The 23,563-nt window shown below is 38.2% G+C and overlaps 1 protein-coding gene across 1 annotated transcript in view; it reads right to left on the bottom strand.

Moving 5' to 3' along the window:
• Positions 1-11,644, bottom strand: part of LOC101732718 (sialic acid-binding Ig-like lectin 13) — a 31,274-nt gene extending 19,630 nt beyond the window's left edge. Inside the window, exons 1-3 of the mRNA XM_031906223.1 lie at positions 11,452-11,644; positions 8,936-9,298; positions 6,028-6,327 (exon numbers count right to left, since the gene is read on the bottom strand). Coding sequence (XP_031762083.1) covers positions 6,028-6,327; positions 8,936-9,298; positions 11,452-11,509 — 721 coding nt within the window. The 5' untranslated portion in view covers positions 11,510-11,644. The remainder of the gene's footprint in view (positions 1-6,027; positions 6,328-8,935; positions 9,299-11,451) is intronic.
• Positions 11,645-23,563: the final 11,919 nt, after the last annotated feature.

Below are 23,563 nucleotides of genomic sequence, written 5' to 3'. Positions count from 1 at the left end.
AAATCGTATTGGTAACGAAAAAGTCGCGATAATTTCCGAAAAGTCGTAAAGGCGCCGAAAAAATCGCAAAAAATACGAAAAAGTCGCAAAGTGTTCGTTTTCCAATCGGAATTTTTCCAATTCGGTTCGGATTCGTGTCTTAGTAAATGTGCCCCTATGTGTAACGTGTTTGGTTGGTGCTGGGGGTGAACTACTAGGAGCAGCACACCAGTCCCCAACACAGCTAGACTAATAGCACTGGGCTCTATAAATTACAGTAGCAAAGTAAAAAAACACAAACAAAAAAAATTATGTGAATGTGTGGTTGGTGCTGGTGCACTACTATGTCTGTGTCCAACACACACAGACGGAGCTGCAGTACACAATGAAAAGAAGAGTAACAGTAATCAGACTATTGGGTTACAGCAGATGAGATCAGCAGGACAGCTGTCCCCAGCAGCTACATACAGAGCAGTAGAAAGTAGATTACTAGTCAGCAAAGCTACCTAAACTGTCCCTCAAACCCCTGCTCAGCTCTCTCCCTATGCTAACTCATCAAGCACACACAGGCAGAATGTAAAATGGCTGCTGGGCTTCGGTTTATATATGGAAGGGAGTGGTCCGGGGGTGGTTCAGGAGGGAGAGCTGCCTGATTGGCTGCCATGTATCTGCTGGCTCAAAATTTGGCTCCAGCTAAGGCGAACCCAAAATTGCAAACATCGCTAAAACTTCGCGAACTTGCGAACACCCGATTTTCGTGCGAATTAGTTCGCCGGCGAACAGTTAGCTACATCTCTAATCCTAAAACCAGTAGCTTTCTGCTGTACTAGGAAATTCAGTCCCTCCCTTGCACAGTATCACACACGTTAACTCCCTTTGGTTTTAGCGACTTCTAAATAAATTCATACACTTACTGCCCAACCTCTAACTAACAGCTTGGCTTTGTACAGAGAAAACAAAGGCTGGTGAAAAAGGAACTGATTAAATACACACCCTTCATTTCATAGGCAGAGGTAAAGAATTCCTGTTAATCCCAGCACTGAAATACATCCCATCCAGTGAGGGAGAGGGGGTACTGTTGTGCTGGGCCCCATGAAGATCTTCTTCAGAAGGGGGCCCAGGGGCGTCACAGAAGTTATGCAAATTGCGTAAATTACAGTATGTAAAAGGGAGATGTGATGGTGCTAGGTTCTAACTTTTTAAGCAGTTTTATGAAATTTGTCTGTTTGAAAGGATTTTTGTAACTAATAAAATTGTGCCTGATTATTATGCCTAGGTGAGGCTCATTACATAAGAAATATTTTACTATTTTCTTGTAGAGTTATGTATAAGGTTACCTTAACCGTACCGTATGCAATTTACATAACTTCCACAAAAGTTAACTAGAAACTTGAGAAACTGACGTATCTTGCCTAGAAACTTAGGTAACTTGCGTACAAGCAAAAGACAATGCAAAGAGGGGGCAGACAGGGGCAAACTCCATTGACCACCAATAAATTAAACAACTTATGGTAAATTCTAATAAACCCCAATGAACTGATTGAATTATTAGCACATTTATTATTCATTTTAATTATATGAACTGATTAATATAGTCAAACATCAGCTTTTGTTTTGAGATCTATTTACTGAATTATGTTAGTGTCTCCTACATTCCAAGTGCTTTAACATTTGTATGAAAGGTCTAGTGTGTTAATAAAATCTGATTTCTGTTTGTTTTCTGTCTTATTTTTGTTTTCTTCTTCTTTACCTGGATCACAATTTCTATTGATGCTCTTATGTCTGTTAAATCTAATCCTAACTTGTCTGCTGGTTTGGCCCAGTACAGTAAATTACATGGGCACTTAAGGCTAACTGAAGGGGGGAATGGTTTGACAAGGCCTGGGGAAGGAACTGTACTGAGTCTACAGTGGGCAAGACATTGGGGAATGGTTATACTCCTTTACTTCCATTTAATTATCCAACTGGCCTGCAAGCTAATAGGTCACACCAGTATTATATACAGTAAGGGCTCTGGGACACAGGGAGATTAGTCGCCCGTGACAAATCTTCCTGTTCGCGGGCGACTAATCTCCCCGAGTTAGCACCAGGTGCCATCCCACCGGCGAACATGTAAGTCGCTGGTGGGATGGCACACGCGGCGGCGTGTCGCCTGTGCGGCGTGTACCATCCCACCGGCGACTTACTTGTTCGCCGGTGGGATGGTAGTTCTGGGAGATTAGTAGCCCGTGACAAGGGAGATTTGTCGCGGGCGACTAATCTCCCCGTGTGCCAGAGCCCTAATGACCCATGGTTGGATTAAAGCTTAATTTAAAAAACAACAATAATAATTCATAGGTCAATTGCCATTCTTATTTGGGATTACAATAAACCACTTGATAAGTGTTTGGTGATGACTTTGATCTTTGATGTTCTTCAGCCTGTTTCGGTGGCCTTCTCCTGGCAAAATAAAATCAAATAATTCTTATAATTGCCTATGGTCATTCACTGTCAAGAAATATGTCATTTAAATTTAAAGAAACAAACATGAAAAAATATTTATTCAATTTCTAAGTAAATGCTAGAGGTTTCTTTGTATCAGCCCAAATCCTAATCCTTTAATTTTAACATTTTTGGAATGAATAAATACATTGATTAATTCATTTTATTTTATTTATTGTAGAAATCAAATGTTGAAGCTTAAATAGAATTCTTGAACCTATAGTTTTGTTCTAGAACATACAAACTAATGATAGACTGTATTAATTCCATCAGAAAGCAAAGGCATACTTACTTTTTCCTGCATCTCATCACCAAAACTGCTGGCACTGCTATAATACCAGAGAGGGCTAAGATGGAAAGTCCCCGTATCATTAATATTATTAGATGGTTGATTTTCTTGTCATGTGTGAGAGCTAAAAAAAAAAGAAATTTACATGAGGTGACAGTGACTTGGAATCCCAAGACATATGACTTTAAAGAAGTATTTTTTTCTCTTGTATATCAGTAGACAGCCTTACATAGCAACACAGGAGTTTAGAATAAATGTCCATCCGTGTTTCTGCTTTGTACACATAAATACTAAATACCCTAAGAGAAAGGCATAAAAAAATATCTCTAATTATCTTATTTGCTAATTCTCTAATTTGTCTCCCGTCTTGGATCAAATTTTTCTAAAGAGGTTAAATATCAGTTTCCTTTAGTTTCTCGCTTACTAAAAAGGTATCTGATTCTTCTATTAAAGAAAACCATAAAATGTACCTACTATTACAAATATATCGGAAAGGATTCCATAGCTTCAAAGCTCTTACTGTAAAAAAGAAACCTTTGTTATGCCCGAAAAATCTCTTTTTCTAAACTTTCAGGCTTTGGATACGTCACTAACCTGTAATAACAACTCTGATTGACGCTGTTGAGCTTCCATGTTTATTCCTTGCCCGGCACATGTAATCTCCCCCATTATCAGTGGTTACATGAGAAACATCTAATCTCCCACTTGAGGAATTTAGGGGGTCGGTGCTGCTCTGACCCATTTTTGCCCAGGACAGGTTGGCAGGAGGGTTACTTTCAGCAGAGCAGAGCAGGGACAGGGAGGTTCCTTCTATGGCTTCAACCCGGCAACCTATAGAGACATCACAGGTACATGAGAATCACATCTTTGTGCTTTAATATCAAAGAACCAACCCCGCTGTACATGCTACGCACAAAATTGACCAGCTACCATACCATGTCAAGGTAAACCCCATATGGTGATTCCTTCTATTCACCTCCAGTCATACCTTTCTCAGGCTGGCACCTCCCTGAATAATTCCATCTCTTGGGCAGAGAGTCTCTGACCAGGGCATTGGTCTCAGTCACAGACTTGATCAATCCATGTCATTTATGAGGAGAGAGATCGCCAAGACTAAAACACTTGTTTGAAAAGCTTAATCTTCCAGTTTACAAGGAAAGACCAACACCCAATTTTTAAATTTTATCAGTTTTTCTTCAGAAGGAGTAGCCAAACTTCTATATGGGTGTAGCACCCTCACACCTGTCCCTTTGGTGGTTGACTCTTGAAATTATGTTGTAGAGAAAAGAGATACTATGCTTGTATTTCCACTATGAAATATGTAGGTTTTATTTGCTAGAAGTAAGAGATACTGGATTTGCTGTTTTTGTACAAATTCAACAAAATTTTACAATGAAAAATACTTTTTTGGCACAGATTTACAAAAAAAATCAATAAATGTAATGAAAGAATTGAAATGGAGTGATGATGAACTAGATAGAAAATGTTAGACATGAATAAAATAGTATAATATTACCCTCTGATGTGCAGTTTGAAATAAATGGACCTCTTGGGGCATCTGAAATTACAATAAAAGAAAATAAATCATTTAGGGGCAAATTTACTAAGCAATTTTGAGAAAAAGTCGATTTTTTTTCACTTCTTGATATTTTCGATGGGTTTAATTTACAGATGGGTTTGATTTACAGATGGGTTTGCCAGTAACCAATTGTTCTGGTATCATTTCTCGAAAAATTTGAGTTTTTTTTAGACATTTTCCCCGAAAATTAGTTGTTCCGAAAATAAATCCCATAATTTGTGATTTATTAATATTTAGCTCCCTTTTTTGCCAATTTTTTTTTAGTTAATCCCCTCATTGTTTTATGTTTCGCCCAGTTTCATGGGGAAGTTAATCTTATCATTGCTTTCTATTTCACCCAGTTTCATGGGGAAATTAATCTTATCATTGTTTTCCATTTCACCCAGTTTCATGGGGAAGTTAATCTCATCATTGTTTTCCATTTCACCCAGTTTCAAGTGAAACTTAAACACTTGAACTTTTCCAAGAATGCTCCTAAAATAGCTGCTGGAGCAATTCCTGTTTGGGAAAAATAAATAGGATCATAGAAACAAATGTCCATTAGTTTTACTAATACTTAATGCTTAAAAAATTTGTGATTTTAGACTGTAAACTTGAAATTTTCATATGATTATAAGATTATATTATATATTATTTATAATTATATTATATATATATATATATATATATATATATATATATATATATATATATATATATATTAGAATTTATTAAAGAAAAAATGCAAAAAGTCAATATTCTTTGTCATTTATTAGATAAACTCCAATTTACCACTGGGTTGTTATAATATATGTAATAGGGAATTCATACACCACAGTGCAGCAGCAGGACCTAATGTCCTACAATTCATTTATTTCATTTAATTCATAATATTTGGAGCAATTATGACAGTAGGTGTTTCTGTAGCAATAGAAAGCATTCCCATCTATCTTCCTTTAACATTATTCCTGCTTTTGTCTCATGAACACAGTTGAAGAAACAGTTTTACATAAAAAAAATTCCTAAATAAAATATCAGTGTCTATTTGCCATTCTGACAACCATGTGTTGGGAAGGAAAGCTTTTGTCATTTCCTGATTGTGCCACACCCTTTCCGCTTTACTCATTTTGTTTCCTTTTTATCTTGTGTAAAAACTGATCCATCTATATAAAATATTATATATTAATATACTCCAGCTAATAAGAAGAATGTACCACCTCCAGACAGACAGATCTAGTGCTCCTAAATAACACCAATAACCACCTTTGTATTATTAAAGCTTTTAGCTCTATCTTCCAAGCTGAGCAGCACCACTTTCAGCCAGTTGTTTTATCACTGTTGCAGGCTATATAGATATATTATATTACTTATTTCTGAACAAAGATTTTTATAGATTTACAGAAAGTAGAGAATATTGGTTAGTAGATATAGCAAGCTTATCATTTGTCAAGAGGTTAAGGTAAAGTACAATCATCTGGCAAATATAATCAATTAAGGGCTGTTGGGGTAACAGACTTCCTGTAATTCAGTACTTTCTGGATAGTGAGTTAATTTTTTAGGTTTTATGCCCTATCTTTTGAAATAAACACCTGAAATTTCCTTTTACTGAATGTGCTCCAAAATCAAAGATTTAAAAACAGCAACAATAGAAATATGAAAAGGAAATTCAGGGGAAAAAACACAGCAACCAATTGAAGTAAGAAGAAAAGAGGAAACTTACACTGAACATCCAGGGTGATGCTGCTGTTAGTGGAGACCCCACTGTAAGTCACTGTACATGTTAGGGGGCTATTGTGCTCTCTCTGGGATGGAGTAACAGTGATATCTGATATGGAGGTGACTTTACCAGCCTGATCCTCCCGCTCATAGTTATATATGTTCTCTATAAACATAGAGAAATTTCCTCCCCATGTGATGTTTCCCTTGCACCCTTGAGGTGCTGGATGAGCCGTACAAGTCAGTGTTATTGGCTTCCCAGCGATCTGCTCCCCCACAGGGGATATAGTAGGTTCTGGTAGATCTGTAACAGAATTGGGAGATACAGATGGAGCAGATGTTAATGAGACATGTTGGTCACACAGTGCTCTCCTCTCACCAGTAATTTCATTGGGAAAAGGATGTGGGTCTCTAGTGTAAATGATCCAGGTAATGCAGTTTCTTTTGTCTCATCACTTTCAAAAGTAAATAATAAGAAGCAGTGATGTCTCATGATAGGAGGAGTCTCAGTTTGCAAGAACCCCTTTCTCTTCTCTCTGTCAGAAGAGAGCACTTACAGGGGTACAATACATATAATGTAGAGCAGGACAGGTGCCATCTTTATATCTTTACAATACATTGTCCAATGTTCTTTTTCAAAGGAAAGGTTAACTGTTTTTAATCAACTTTTCAGTTGGCCTTCATTATGGATTTTGTGTTATTAGGCTTCCTAGTCTACCAATTTCCAGCCTGCAAGTGAAAAGGCTCTTTGGCTGTCAGGGTCACTGATGTCGGCAACCCCAAAACATTTTTTCTTACCAGTGTTTTCTTTTTTATTTATATATCTTTACTTTTGATTTCCAAACTGCTGCCAGGCTGCCAGAGTAATTAATGCCTCTCCAGTAGAATATCAGCATTCCTGTATTCCATTTTATAGAACTGTCTGATCAGCTGACAGAAAGCTATGGCTAGCCAGTATAAAGGTATAATATACCTTTATATTAGCTTTTAGTATATTATAGCTGGACCTATTCTAATTTTAAATAATTAGACTTCCTAATCCTATTTCCAACCTGCAATTTGGTTTTCATGGTGACTGAACCCACCAACAAAAAACAGAGTAGATTTGAAGCTACAGTTTTAATGTTATTCATATTGATTGATTTATTTTGTGTGTCTCTCATTCCTATCACATAAATCCCTTAAGTGCTGTGTGTCTACTGGCATAGACCAAAATGTCAGCCAAAGCTGTATCATCAGGGTGACCATACTACTTGACTGTACTATTGCAGATTCTACAACGTTTACAGGGTTGAATCATGGGAGCTCACTGATCACTTCAATCAGTATAAACTGCAGAATACAGTATGTTGTCTCCCCACACTGCTCAGATATAAGAGGGTAGGATATGAGTAAAACCGCAATTGTGGTCATACAGTTACGTGCAGTCGTTGTGCAAAAAAAAAGGTATTCTTTTAATTTCTTTCAAGCCTGCTTTAAAAAGTGCTCCTGTATAGTTGCGCTCAGAGCCACTTGGTTTGTCTTGCTTCCTCTTCCAAATGAAAGGAAAACTATACCCCCCAAACAATGTAGGACCCTATAAAAATATATAGTGCTCCATCTAAATTAAATATCATAATATCATACAATAGATCATACAAATATACTGTTTTAGTAGTATGTGCTATTAGGTAATCCTAGATAGAAAATTGCCATTTGAAGAACTAAGGGCCGCCCCCTGGGAACAAAGGATTCACACAAACAAGCCAAGGCACACATACATGCTAGGCCCCATCAGCCAATGAATGGGCAGAGTTCTGCCTTTTGTTCCCACACTACTTCCTGTTACAGTTAGAGCTGCATTATTTCCTGTCAGCTGATCTCTGAGGGAGCACACAGCCCAGCACAAAATGGTGGCTCAAGGGAAAGGATGTAAAAGGGCAATATTTACTGATATATATATTCCAGTTTGGGGAGATTCTTTAATAGGCCACTTAACATAATATAAACTGTTATATGTTATATATATAATCTGTTGCTTAAGTATTCATTCTGGGGGTATCGTTTGATCCGCCACCTCTGAACGTGGCAGAGACAGTGTTACAGAAGTACCTCAACCAGAACATTTTTAGCACCGATGTGTCTGATGCATATCAGGACCTCATTTACACTGGGATTATAGGAGTGCCCTTGAATGAGGGGTTGTTCACCTTTGAGTTAACTTTTAGTTTGCTGTAGAGAGTCATATTCTGAAACAGATTGCAATTGGTCTTCATTTTTCATTATTATTATTTTTAATTATATGACTTTTCGTTCAGCAGATCTCCAGTCTGGAACTTCAGCAGCTGGTTGCTAGGGTCCAGATAAGCTTAGCAACCAGGGAGTAGTTTGAATGAGAGACAGGAATATGAATAGGAAGATGAGTAATAAAAAATAACAATAACAATAAAATTGTAGCCTCACAAGCAATAGTTTTTTGGCTTCTGGGGTCAGTGATCTTCATTTGAAAGCTGGAAAAAGTCAGAAGAAGGAGGCAAATAGTTCAAAAACTAAAAAAAACAAAAAACAAATGATGATAAAATAATGAAGACCATTTAAAAAGTTTCTTAGAATTGTCTATTATATAACTTCATAAAAGATAACTTAAAAATGTAAAGGTGAAAACCCCCTTTAAGACTAGTGCCACACTGAGATCTGCCCCTACTCTATAATATATATATAGGTTACTTCCCTGCACCAAGATGAAATCTGTCAATTAAAATGGATGTTGTAGGGTTACATTGTGGTGTTTCATAGACTTTCCCTAATAATATTTTGCAGGTTTTAGTGAGAAAAGTCTCTCCATCTGACATCAGTATAATGACATATTGTACAGATCAGTCCCATCTCACTGTACCCCCACCTGCAATATACACTGGGTTTCTCTTACTCACCTGTCACACTCACACTGAGCTTGTATGAACTATAGGTATATTTATGGTATCCGTCTTCAAATCGGAATACATATTCCCCTTGATCGGCTGGTTGGGCATTGCTGATAGAGAATGAGCAGGTTTTTTCATGTACTTTCCCAGTCAGGGTGAATCGGCCTTTTGTTCCCTCAGAAACCATAGAGGCCTCTGTAGAGGCTGCAATAAAGGAAGGAGTGTCTGTTGTTTTCCAAATCCCTGTGACACGTGTAGATAAAGTGCTACCGGCAGGAACAGTAAATGTACAGGGAATTTCCACACAGAGACCAGATGCCACCGACACTGACTGCTGGGCATTTAGAGTATAACCATGTTGACAGTTGGCACCTGTGAGAAAACACACGTAGGGTTATGAATGGATTTGTGCATGTGTGTATGTATGTGTGTATTTCTGTGCGTATGTATGTATAACATATGTGTCTGTGTGTGTTAAAAGCAAAGAAGCAATGAAAACCAATAAAACACCACAAAAAACATTTCTGTTGGTCTCATTTTTATGCGTTCACGAACAAGTTAAAAGGATTGAGGAGACCGCCTCATACGTATGCAAATAAGTCAAAGAGATTCTGGGAACAAATTCCTTAAGGCTCTTAGAAAATTCCCATTTACATGGGTTTATCCTATAGGCTAAAGCTCACCCACTGAGTTTGTTCCCAGAATCTCTTTTATAAGTGTTCAACTATCTTTCTGCATCTCTCCAGGCTGCATTTTCAACCACTATCAGGTAGAGGCAATAAGGGCTATTTACTGCTACAAGTGCACTTGCACTAAAATGGATGTAAATGTTTGTGTATTTAATCCATTCTTTAAAACCCACTTGCATGTGCTTGTCGTTGTCCTAAGAGCCATTGTGCCCCCCCAGTCTAATGATCCCTGCACAATGTGCATATTGAAGCTGGGGGTGCTACTGTCACCCTGATCATGTTAGCCACAAATCTGCACCTGATTTGCAAAAAATACACACACACACTGCATTCATTAAGGATGTATTGGGTAACAGGCATAACATATGGCTGATATATATACAGGTATGGGACCTGTTATCCAGAATGCTCGTGACCTGGGGCTTTCCGTATAAGGGGTCTTTCCATAATTTGAATCTCCATACCTTAAGTCTACTAAAAAATCATTTAAACATAATTTAAACCCAATAGGATTGTTTTGCATTCAATAAGGATTAATTATATCTTAGTTGGGATCAAGTACAGGTACTGTTTTATTATTACAGAGAAAAGGGAATCATTTAACCATTAAATAATCCCAATAGGACTGTTCTGCCCCCAATAAGGGGTAATTATATCTTAGTTGGGATCAAGTACAGGTACTGTTTTATTATTACAGAGAAAAGGGAATCATTTAACCATGAAATAAACCCAATAGGGCTGTTCTGCCCCAATAAGGGGTAATTATATCTTAGTTGGGATCAAGTACAGGTACTGTTTTATTATTACAGAAAAAAGGGAATCATTTAACCATTAAATAAACCCAATAGGGCTGTTCTGCCCCAATAAGGGGTAATTATATCTTAGTTGGGATCAAGTACAGGTACTGTTTTATTATTACAGAGAAAAGGGAATCATTTAACCATTAAATAAACCCAATAGGGCTGTTCTGCCCCCAATAAGAGGTAATTATATCTTTATTATTACAGAGAAAAAGGAAATAATTTTAAAAAATTAGAACTATTTGCTTATAATGGAGTCTATGGGGGATGGTCTTTCCGTAATTCGGAACTTTCTGGATAATGGGTTTCTGGATAAGGAATCCTATATCTGTATTAGTATTTTTCCTGCAGTAGAGATCATTCCTCCCACATGTTTAACCCATTCCTTCCAGGGTTCCTAGATCTTACCATGTTGTGTGTTGCCAGTAAACAAGCAGCACTTAGGGGCAGATTTACTAATCCATGAATCCGAATCCAGAAAGGGAAAAAATCGTATTGGAAACGAAAATGTAGCGACTTTTTCGGGGCCGTCGCGATTTTTCGTATCAGTCGCGACTTTTTCGTCGCTGCCATGACTTTATCGTATTTTGCGCGACTTTTCCGTTGCCGGCGCGATTTTTCCGTATTGAGCGATAGTAAACGGCGACGAAACAATCGCGGGACATATACGAAAAAATCGCAACGGCGATGAAAAAGTCACAAAAATAGCGATCATTACGAAAAACCGCATTTGGACGCCTTCGGACCATTGTGGATTAGAAAATCTCCCCCATAATGTTGGGTCCCTGTATGATCTACAGCAAGCAGATGGTAAATACAATTCCACCTGTACAGATATTATATTATTATTATCATTTATTTATAAAGCACCAACATATCCCGCAGCGCTGTACAATAAGTGGGTTTCATAAATTGGACATACAGAGTAACATATAAAGCAATCAGTAACCGATACAGGAGGTGAAGAGAGCCCTGCCCAGAAGAGCTTACAATCAACAAGTTGTACACACAGTAACACATAGGGGCTCATACTCACCCTTCCCATACAGGGACAAGAGACCAAACAGGACCACAAACACATGAGGCTGCCACATCCTGATGTTTATTGATGTTCTTGCTGTTCCACTCTTTCTCTCTCCCAATCTTTCTTACTGCCTCCCAATAGCTGTGTCAGTGCTTAACATTCCCACAGGATGGTGTTGTCCAAAGCTGACAGTTTGAACTCTGGAAAAACTAACAAACAATGGGCCAGATTCAGTTTGGTGAGAAAAAAGGTTCTTCACATGAAAACTCATGGATGGATTTGGACGAGATGCAATTCGATTTAGAAAAACTTATCTCACCATTTATCTTGTTAAAACTCTTTTGAAGTCTGTGGAAAAACAAATGGAAATAAATACGAAGAAAAATTTTTTCTCCTTGAATTGAATCTCGTCAATGTTCATCTGATAAGCCATGAGATACATTTTTCTCACTAAATTGAATCTGGCCCTATCTACAACCATGGCCAATTAAGCTAAGAAAATGTGGGGGTTAGTGCGCCTTTAATATAGTGCTGAATCCTCTAGGTTCAGGCACAATGTGCAGACCCTGGGTGCAAATGCTTAATGAATGCACACTAAGGGCCATGATTGGCTCTAGCACATAAGCACTTGACTGCAGGGCCTTTATAAATGAAGCTCTATAAATTAAATTAAAGTCACAGCAGCATAAACAAGTACACATACTGCCTATTTTCAGAAGTCACTACTACCTACAGCAATGCTACATGTAAGTTATAGTCGTATACCTAGTTAATGACAATTTTCTCAAAAACAAATAATCAAGTGTATAAACAATTACAATTTCTTATAAAAAAAAATAGTTCTCTAATGTAGAGAATCACCTAGATAATCTGTTTATCATCCATATACCGTCCTACCACAAACAAGTTAATTCCGACAAGATAGGGGCACAGCAGCACTGGGAATATTCAGCCTTATACTGTTTGCACGCAAAAAATCAAATGGAAAATAAATCCCAATAAATGTTAAGCAGAAGTCAAATCTACAAAACCTTACTTAAGCATCACATACAGTTCAGCACTTTTAAGACCCAGATTGAACAAAGTAGGAATTTGAAAGAAATTTCAGCACAAGGAGGAACGTTGCTTTACCTTTCTTCTTCTGAAAAGCCCTAGGATCAGTAAAAAGCCCTATGATGGAGCCACATTACCCTGTTAGGTGGATGTATTCTTTTCTTTGTCTTATTCTCCTCTCTCTAGACATGATGCTCTTCTCTTGGATTAGATTCTTTTTACATCATCTGATTTATGTCTCCTCTAGTCTATTCTTATTCTTCTGCTTCTCTTCCCCTAAATGATATTCTCAGACTTGTGCTTCCTGTTAAGTATTGGCTGCAAATGTAGAAACAGAAGTAGGGCAGAACCCACTGTGTTCATCTGCAACCACCCAAAAATGGACGGAGAAGCCACAGATGTTACTGTATTTAGTATATAAGTGCTAGTTCTGTTCAAGTCAAAAAAATGATTTAAATGCAAAGTTGCTTAAGGGTGTCTTTACTGATACACCCCATACTTCATGTATGTGTGCCTTGGTTTGTTTGTGTGCACCTATGATCCCAGGGGACGTCCCTTAGTATTTCAAATAAGAATTTTCTATTTAGGATTACCCAATGGCATATACGACTAAAAAGTTTATTTTTATGAATATGGTTTCTTTAGATGAAGCAGGGCTTTACATTTGAGCTGAGCGATATATTTTTATAGAGACCTACTTTCTTCAAAGGTATCGTTTTCCTTTACTTAATCACTTGGATGATCTCTTGGACATCTTGGTTTTTTTTGTCTTTTCTTCAAGAAACATTAACTATATAAGTATTCAGATTAGGCTTTTATTGCCCCAAAACAGGATTAAGTGATAATTCATGGAATCTCATGATTCTTGATGCCAACATAATTTTCTTAATCTTTGTTTTACAATAAGTTATCATGGGCTTTACATTATTTGTATATAAAATTCTTTCATATACCAAGGGCAAATTAATGAGCTTCATTCAACCCTAAAAAAGTTAGAGCTACTGAATTTTTGTTGCAGTTTGTCCTTATGAACCGACAATATTGTGGTCACTGGTACCGGCTCTCTAATGTCCCTTCATGGGCTTCAAGTGGTTTGTTAACATTGCCAGGTTTCATTATATTCTGACTACTGGTCCAGCAGCAAGTTTCACTCTGATCTGATACAGTAATTCTAAATAAATATAGTGTATTTGAAACTTGATTAAATAATAGACACATTTATAATTGCATAGGGTATAGTTATCAAACAGTAAATCTCCTTCATTTCTTTGCCATGAATAACAGCTGAAATACTATCAATGTTTCCAACATGGCACTCTGACCATTATGGTTCATAATCAATAGCTCCTATCTCATATTGTTGCCATCACTATAGGTATGTTAAGACCTAAAGAGCATTATTCTAATAGGAAAAATAAAGAAATGAACAACCATTTTAAAAGAAAAACAAAAATATTATGAAAAGAGAAATTTCAATGAATGACTCTTGTCTGGGCATAGAAGATTTTTAGATTTTATTTATATAACTTGATAAATGATCCAATTACCTGTTTGAGCCCGAGCTAATAGGTATTTCTAAGTAATAGGTATTTCTAAGTAGGCTAGAATTGCCAGGTAAATATTTATTCTCCAAGAACATAAAAAATTGAAAGTTGGCTATATTCACAAATAACCCCCAGAGAGTCTAGCTTGTGTATCTCTTGCTGTATCTGCACTTTACTCTAAAGGTGGCCATACACCTTACAATTACAATGTTTCTTTCGACCAATGGTCGCGTTCATTTCCCCTACCTAAGTCCAGGGCTGAATCGTCAGATATGGAGGTAGAAACAATAGGAATTCTACCCCTATTTGACGAATCAGCCCTTAAAGCAGATTTTGCTTGGGAGCCTTCAACGGCACCTGATCAAAATCATATGTCCCACCCCCGATCAACGAGACGACTGATATCCAAAGCTTTTGCGATATCGGTCGTCTCTTTGATCTACCATACACTTACCGAATATCCCATGAAAACTTATTTCATATGATAATATAGGTGCGTGTATGGCCAGCTTTACTTTTATATTCTCCTTTATCTTCCTGACTGATAGAGATGTCCTCACTGATGCCACTATACTAAAGGGATGTTTAAATTTTTTCCATGGTTCAAATTTTGTGGCACAAAAACTCCCAAATTCACACTATGGTTTCCAGAACTTGAATGTCCAATATTTATTTAGCGCAAAAACTTGAACGTAAAATTTTTATGTAAAAGCTTGTGAGTTCATGTATAAGTCAGTGGGAGCTGCCAAGGCAAGTGAGTGTCTGAAACGCTAATATTTGAGGTTTATTAAGCACACAAAATTTCAATACAAAAAGCCACAGCTAAAAGCTGCCAAGTTTCTGTAGAAGTCAATGGGAGGCAATTCATGCTATTTTAAAATTTCATTTTTTTTTAAATATGTTGAAATCTTGAAAATGAAGACTATAATGTTATATTAGCGGTATTGAGCTTTTTTTAAATGATCAAGTTGTCAAGATTGGAGTAAATAAGTGTGCAATAAAAAAAAAGATATGTATGTATGTATAACTTTATTTATAAAGCGCCACAAGGGTACGCAGCGCTGTACAGTCTTACAAAATACAAAATTACACACAGGGAGGACAAATGTTATAATAAATAAATACAATAAAAATATATAAATGCACAGGGAATAAGTGCCATGTGGTAGGAAGGAGGTGCACAGACTTCTGTGTTCCTATTAGCTGCATAATAACCCACAAAATAACTAATAACCCACAAACCATTAGAAAGCCCGAAATCAGTTTTACTACAACCAAAATGGTATTATCGCTTCATTCGTCACTGTTAAAGTGGACATATCCTATGAAGCAATAAAAACACCTAAAAAATAACGCAAGGTCAGAGAATAAAACTGCAAATGTATAATAATAAAAAGATTTTCAAGTTTTCTAGTATTCGCATGGTAAACTATGAGAGCACAACAGTTCATACAAAGAGGGAAAATAAATGATGGTATTATAAAGTAAAAGAGTAGAAAATTAAACCCATGATGTCACTTTTTTTTTCCTTAGACTGATCCATAAAAAGATATGGTATTCTTCAATATTTCCTTTTTGGGAGCTACAGTATGTGAATTGTATTGCAAAGAAAAAAACCCAATACATTTAAAAATACCCTTCCTGCCTAAAAAAATCTTGTTTCTGTTCTCCTTTGGTTTCCTTTTGTCTGAAAGAAAAGACATTCGTGTTAGTTTCAGGGGGAACAGGAAACCCTGTTTGGCAAAGTTGTTGGTATATGGTGTGAGCAAATAATAATGATCATCCATCCTCAAACCTACCAACTGTGGGACAGAGGATAGCAGGCGTAGCCAATATATTTCTGAGTATTAGCCACATTAGTGCATTTATTCTGCAGAAAGCATTACCATACCTGACTAAACAGCCCTAGAAGCTCCCTCTGTTTGTATAAGATAGCAGCTGCCATTTTAGCTTGGTTTCAGTAGCTTCCATGCTGCAGCTCTAACTGCTGGTAGCTCAGATTACACAGAGTTGGGAGGGGGAGCAAATTCTGATGGAAGGGGGGCAGGAGAAGGGAGGGGGAGAGAGGAGCAAAGTGAGCAGACTGGTGCCTGTGCCCTGAAGAATTTTTCTGAGAGAAAAAAGTCTGACATTGAAGAACATGTGTACACAAAAGAAGAAAAGAAATCCTGTGTTTCTTTTGATAGAGGACTCAGTGCAGTGTTTCTGTGAGTGCTTATGGCTGTATTTACATAGACCTTTCTGACAAAGCTTACTGAGTTTTTACCTTTCCTTTGTTTAAAAGATCACATTAGACATGCAGGTGGAAAATGATTGGAACTGGATCTTAGAGCCATTGCTGGATAGTAAACTGAATTCCCCCTTAATTATACAATTATAATTGGTACGATCCATACATAGAAAAGTCCCTTTTTTGACAAGACCAGAACCAGTTTTTTTCAATATACTGTATGATATAGTGATATAATCTCCAATACGTTTGCCTATTTTATAAGAAATTAGATCTGTGAATAATCTGCCGAAGCTTCTATCTTTTTGCAAAATGCGCCAATGTTTTCCTTTTTGAGGAAACTAGAATGGGCACCAAAGTGGTGACAAACCTAATTGGTGGTGCCTTTTTGAAGACCAGTGTAGATTAGTTGTTAAAAGATCTTTGTGGGATACATTTTTGACCATTTTCTTGAAGAAATTTTATTAGGGTAATTTTTTTCAAGACATTTATTGGTCAGTTAAATGCTTTATTGATCTTTATTGATAAAACTGATCCATGCTGGTAATCTTTCTTAATCTTAAAGGCACGAGTGATACCTAATGGGTAGAAGCTGTCAGTAGATTTAGTGTATACAATGGTATAGAATATATTTTCCATGACAGATACCTCTGCATCTAGATAGTGTATGCTTTTATCATTTCATTCAGGTAAATTCAATTTCAATTTCACCTCCGTTCCACAGTATAAACACATTGTCCACATATAATTTCAATAGATTTGGTTGGATCACCAGATTCAAAATAGTTTCTTTTTAGCACACAGTCTAAACAACCACAAATGAAATTAACCTCATGTGTAGAGGTATTAGATGTATTGCACAGATATTCATTAATACATTTCATAATGGGGGTATAAAGATATATGGATCTCTAAGATTTATGATGCATAACACAATGTATTCACCAAAACCTTTTTACCTCTAGATTATTAAGAAAATGTGTTTTGTTCATGAATCAAGATTTTCTGCCATATCTTAAATATATGTATCAACATGAACAGCAAGTGGTTATAACAAGAAATTGATACTGTATACAATTGGACAACCTGGGGGTGATGTAAGTCTCTTACTTTCGGCAGAAAATAATAATTGGGAACCTTAGGGTGGTTTTTCAATAACATATTCATGGGATCTGGGCTGATTATGCCATTAAGTCAAGCACCTGTTAAAAAATATGTCACTTTCTTTTGTATACAGGTATGGGATCCCTTATCCGGAAACCCATTATCCAGAAAGCTCAGAATTACGGAAAGGCTGTCTCCCATAGACTCCATTTTAATCAAATAATTCAGAATTTTAAAACTGATTTCCTTTTTCTCTGTAGAAATAAAACAGTACCTGTACTTGATCCCAACTAAGATATAATTACCCCTTATTGGGGCAGAACAGCCCTATTGGGTTTATTTAATGGTTAAATGATTCCCTTTTCTCTGTAATAATAAAACAGTATCTGTACTTGATCCCAACTAAGATATGATTACCCCTTATTGGGGGCAGAACAGCCCTATTGGGTTTATTTAATGGTTAAATGATTCCCTTTTCTCTGTAATAATAAAACAGTATCTGTACTTGATCCCAACTAAGATATAATTACCCCTTATTGGGGGCAGAACAGCCCTATTGGGTTTATTTCATGGTTAAATGATTCCCTTTTCTCTGTAATAATAAAACAGTACCTGTACTTGATCCCAACTAAGATATACAGTAAATAATCCTTATTGGATGCAAAACAATCCTATTGGGTTTGATTAATGTTTTATTGATTTTTTAGTAGACTTAAGATATGGAGATCCAAATTACGAAAAGACCCCTTATATGTCCTTGGTCCTGAGCATTCTGGATAATGGATCCTATACCTGTACTATAGTACGATTGCCATTTAACAATAAACAAATAAATTAGGTTGAGGAGACTGCCTCATACAGACAAAAGCAAACAAAAGGAATTCTGGGAGTGAATTCCAAACTCTTAAAAAAATCCCATTTACATGGGTTTATCCTATAGGCTACAGCTCACCCACTGGGTTTGAAGCTGAAGCCAGGACAATAGCCTATAGCAGTGCTGTCCAACTTCTGTTGTACCGAGGGCCGGAATTTTTCCGACCTACGTGGTGGAGGGCCAATAATGGAAGCCAGTTTTGACCACTCCCCGTTTTGAAACCGCACCCACTTGAAACCACACCCATGTTATCACATGGCCATACCCATATTAATGGTTGTAGTACAGCAAAAACCTGCCATACTCTGCCTGCCCTACCCTGCCTGTGTGCCATACTCTGCCTGCCCTACCCTGCCTTTGTGTGTGCCATACTCTGCCTGCCCTACCCTGCCTGCGTGCCATACTTTCACTGTGTGTGCCATTCTTGGCTGGTTTGTGCCATACTTGGCCTGTGTGTGCCATACTCTGCCTGCCCTACCCTGCCTGTGTGTGCAATACTCTGCCTTCCCTACCCTGCCTGTGTGTGCCATACTCTGCCTTCCCTACCCTGCCTGCTTGTGCCATACTTTCACTGTGTGTGCCATTCTTGGCTGGTTTGTGCCATACTTGGCCTGTGTGTGCCATACTCTGCCTGCCCTACCCTGCCTGTGTGTGCAATACTCTGCCTTCCCTACCCTGCCTGTGTGTGCCATACTCTGCCTTCCCTACCCTGCCTGCTTGTGCCATACTTTCACTGTGTGTGCCATTCTTGGCTGGTTTGTGCCATACTTGGCCTGTGTGTGCCATACTCTGCCTGCCCTACCCTGCCTGTGTGTGCCATACTCTGCCTTCCCTACCCTGCCTGTGTGTGCCATACTTTCACTGTGAGTGCCATTCTTGGCTGGTTTGTGCCAAACTTGGCCTGTGTGTGCCATACTCTGCCTGCCCTACCCTGCCTGTGTGTGCCATACTCTGCCTGCCCTACTCTACCTGTGTGTGCCATACTCTGCCTTCCCTACCCTGCCTGTGTGTGCCATACTCTGCCTTCCCTACCCTGCCTGTGTGTGCCATACTCTGCTTGCCGTATGCTGCCTGTGTGTATGGCACACACAGGCAGCCTACAGTGACACAATGCTGGCACTGCTCCTACAGTCTGCACAATAACTATATATTAAAAAACTTTTTAATTGAAGTACCACCTCAGTATATGTTCTTTTTGTAGTATGCAGGGATTATTTGTGGGTTTCTACTCCTCCTGAGGTGTGAACAGGGGAACAATGGGGGTGATTATAGCCTGAGCCTGAGGTGTGAACACTGCAGGGGTGAACAATGCAGAGATTAAAAGGTGTGAACAGTACAGGGGATTATATATTTAAACAATACAGGGGGATTACAGCCTGAATCTGAGGTGAGAACCATGCAGGGGGGGGGGGCAGTTAATCTCAGTACTGATACCATTTAAAGCTTACACAAGAGTAAGCCATCAAAGCAGCCAGACAGGTGGGGGGCCACACAGAGGGGGGTCGCGGGCCGCCAGTTGGACAGCACTGGCCTATAGGATAAACCCATGTAAATGGGATTTTTTTAAGAGTTTGGAATTCACTCCCAGAATTCCTTTTGTTTGCATTTAACAATAAGAAATTGTGGAGATCATTTAACTGTCTCTACCATCTGTTTCTAATGGAAAGTGACCTGTCTTTTTGAAGTGTAGTGAGTGCTGTTTTTCCCACTTAAGTCGTTATTTTTAGTGAATTGCGTATGTTTACCTAAATGTTTTCGAATTTTACGGTTTACTAAAGTGGTAAATGTATCCAGAGAGGAATTAGTTACTAGCAGGTAAGGGGTCACGTTTGCTTTCAGCTGCACTTATATTTTTTATGTTTTGAACAAATAAATCATTGTTATGAAATATTCCAGTGATGCAGGTTTTTTTTTTTTGTTCCCCTGAAGTGTAATTTGTGGTTGACCAAGCTAGCAGAAGTGTAATGGAAGTAGGTAAAAAAATAGCCTGATGTGACAACTCTTTAATATAATGCACTAAAGGAATAATTCCTTTAGCAAATTCGAGAAACAGGGACCCCATTAATAAGCTCTGTAGATAGTAGTAGGTGAGCTCCTGTTACAATACATTCTAGGAGTGTAAGTCAGTAAGGGATAGATAGAGCAGTTCTGAGCTCCATCGTAGGAGTGGTAAATTGGAGGTCTGTCTCCCAGGTTATAATCATAGTAATAATCATAGTGGATAGAGAAACAGAATGGAGGATCCTGTTCCTCGCATTGCATCTGCTCCTTGGTCCCAATTCCTCCTCCCCCTCCCAAGCGCCGGCCCACTGACAACAGGACTGCAGCAAGACGACCAGGCATGCGATCTGTGCTTCAGGACAGGTAAAGGTGTTTTTTTTTTTTTGCATTTACACACTTACACACTCTTACATACATTTACACACACTTACATACATTTATACACACACACAGCACCCAATTTAGCAGTTTTTTTTGTTTTGATTTTGCACACTTTTATACACTTACACACTGTCACACAACTTTTACATATGTGCACACATGTAACATAGTAACATAGTAAGTTGGGTTGAAAAAAGACATAAGTCCATCAAGTTCAACCATAATGCCTATATATAACCTGCCTAAATACTAGTTGATCCAGAGGAAGGCAAAAAACCCCATCTGAAGCCTCTCTAATTTGCAGCAGAGGGGAAAAAATTCCTTCCTGACTCCAAGATGGCAATCGGACCAGTCCCTGGATCAACTTGTACTGAGAGCTATCTCCCATAACCCTGTATTCCCTCACTTGTACTGAGAGCTATCCCCCCTACCCCTGTATTCCCTCACTTGTACTGAGAGCTATCTCCCCTACCCCTGTATTCCCTCACTTGTACTGAGAGCTATCTCCCCTACCCCTGTATTCCCTCACTTGTACTGAGAGCTATCTCCCCTACCCCTGTATTCCCTCACTTGTACTGAGAGCTATCTCCCCTACCCCTGTATTCCCTCACTTGTACTGAGAGCTATCCCCCCTACCCCTGTATTCCCTCACTTGTACTGAGAGCTATCTCCCATACCCCTGTATTCCCTCACTTGTACTGAGAGCTATCCCCCTACCCCTGTATTCCCTCACTTGTACTGAGAGCTATCCCCCCTACCCCTGTATTCCCTCACTTGTACTGAGAGCTATCACCCCTACCCCTGTATTCCCTCACTTGTACTGAGAGCTATCTCCCATAACCCTGTATTCCCTCACTTGTACTGAGAGCTATCCCCCTACCCCTGTATTCCCTCACTTGTACTGAGAGCTATCCCCCCTACCCCTGTATTCCCTCACTTGTACTGAGAGCTATCTCCCCTACCCCTGTATTCCCTCACTTGTACTAAGAGCTATCCCCCCTACCCCTGTATTCCCTCACTTGCTAAGAATCCATCCAGCCCCTTCTTAAAGCTATATAATGTATCAGCCAGCACGACTGATTCGGGGAGGGAATTCCACAACTTCACAGCTCTCACAGTAAAAATCCTTTCCGAATATTTAAATGGAACCTCCCTTCTTCTAAACGGAGTGGGTGCCCTCGTATCCGTTGGAAGGACCTTCTGGTAAATAAAACATTAGAGAGGTTATTATTATTATATGATCCCCTTATATATTTATACATAGTTATCATGTCACCTCTTAAGCGCCTCTTCTCCAGTGTAAACAGACCCAACTTGGCCAGTCTTTCCCCATAACTGAGACTTTCCATACCCTTTACCAGCTTAGTTGCCCTTCTCTGGACCCTCTCTAACTCAATAATGTCCCGTTTGAGCACTGGAAAAAGTTTGTATACACAAACTTTTTTTTTTTTCATTTTACCACTTTGTTTTTAGTTTCTTTTCCCTAAAAACTGTTTATTTTGACAGCGTGACTATTGGATTACATATTCTGACCACTAATTACACTGTTGTGTGACTTATACTGTGTGCAAAAGCTGAGTAGGCAGGCGAGAAATCCATATGCACTATTTTCATTTTGGGGTTAGTACATACCGCAGACTTTGGTATATCTTTGCATAACTTAGGAAAGCTTTACGGCTTGGTACTTTGGAGTACAAAGAAATGTTAACCCATTTTAGATTTGGGGGAATTTGTACTTTCCAAAAAATATATGGCTTTCTGGGTGAGTGTACTTTTTTGTAGGATTATCCCACATAAAGAATGTAAATGTATTGATTTTGCAGGAGCTGAAATGACAATACATATGGGGGTATGTTCCCATTGGGGCCCCTACATGCCACATATTTAGGTAAACCTATACATTTTGGGCATCAAACTGTTCAGTGGACCCCTGGCGTTAAAATTTAGGGTGTTTTATCTTGGTACCTAATGATATGTGGGAGATAAGATGCTGCAAAGTGGAAGCTACAAGGGTATTTTTGGAAATGTCATCAAAATTGCCAACTTTAGGAAAGCTTTGCGGCTTGGTACTTTGGAGTAGAAAGACATGGGTACCCATTTTAGATTCGGGGGGATGTGTACTTTTCAACAATATATGACTTTCTGGGGTGAGTGTACTTTTTACTAGCTTTATTCCACATATAATGATGTAAATGTGTTGATGACAGAAATGATAGATCATATGGGGGTATGTTCCCATTGGGGCCCCTACATGCCACATACTTAGCTAAACCTTTACATATTGGGCATCAAACTGTTCAGTTGCCCCTGGCGTTCATATTTAGGGTGTTTTATTTGGTTACTTTATGACCTGTAGGAGATAAGATACTATAGACTGGAAGCTTTGAAGCGATTTTTTAAATATTTTGATAAAAACCAATAACTTTAGGAAAGCATTGCGACTTGATAGTTTGGAGTAGACAGACAGTTGTACCTATTCTGGATTCCCCAGAATCTGTTCTTTCCAAAAATGTACAATTTTCTGGGATAAACCTTCTGTTAGTGGAATTTATGGCCCTAAAATCTAAAGTATGCAGCTTTCTGGAGCAGTGCTTTGGGAATTTGGTAGTGTACTGCTGGATATTTGGTATTGGCACATTCAGGAGACATGGGATTTTCCAAATCAGTTGTATTTTCGTGAATAAAATAAATTTTTGTTTCTGGTATGTGTGTTTATATTATGGAATTTTATTTTTTCATTTTTAGACATTTAGAAGCTTATATCTTGTTACAGAATTCGAATTATATAAATATTGTACCATACGTTGAAAGCTTAGGTTGGCATTATATTGTTTTCCTGTGTAAACTAAAAGTCCCCCCTGAGGAAAGGCCCCTAAAGTGAATGTTCAAAAACTGCCTGGCAAAACAAGTAATACTGGCTAATGCTGTAATTCACCA

This window comes from Xenopus tropicalis, chromosome 7, assembly GCF_000004195.4.
Source record: "Xenopus tropicalis strain Nigerian chromosome 7, UCB_Xtro_10.0, whole genome shotgun sequence".
Lineage (NCBI taxonomy): Eukaryota > Metazoa > Chordata > Amphibia > Anura > Pipidae > Xenopus > Xenopus tropicalis.
The sequence above is the reverse complement of the archived record's forward strand: the minus strand, read 5'-3'. Positions and strand labels throughout refer to the sequence as shown.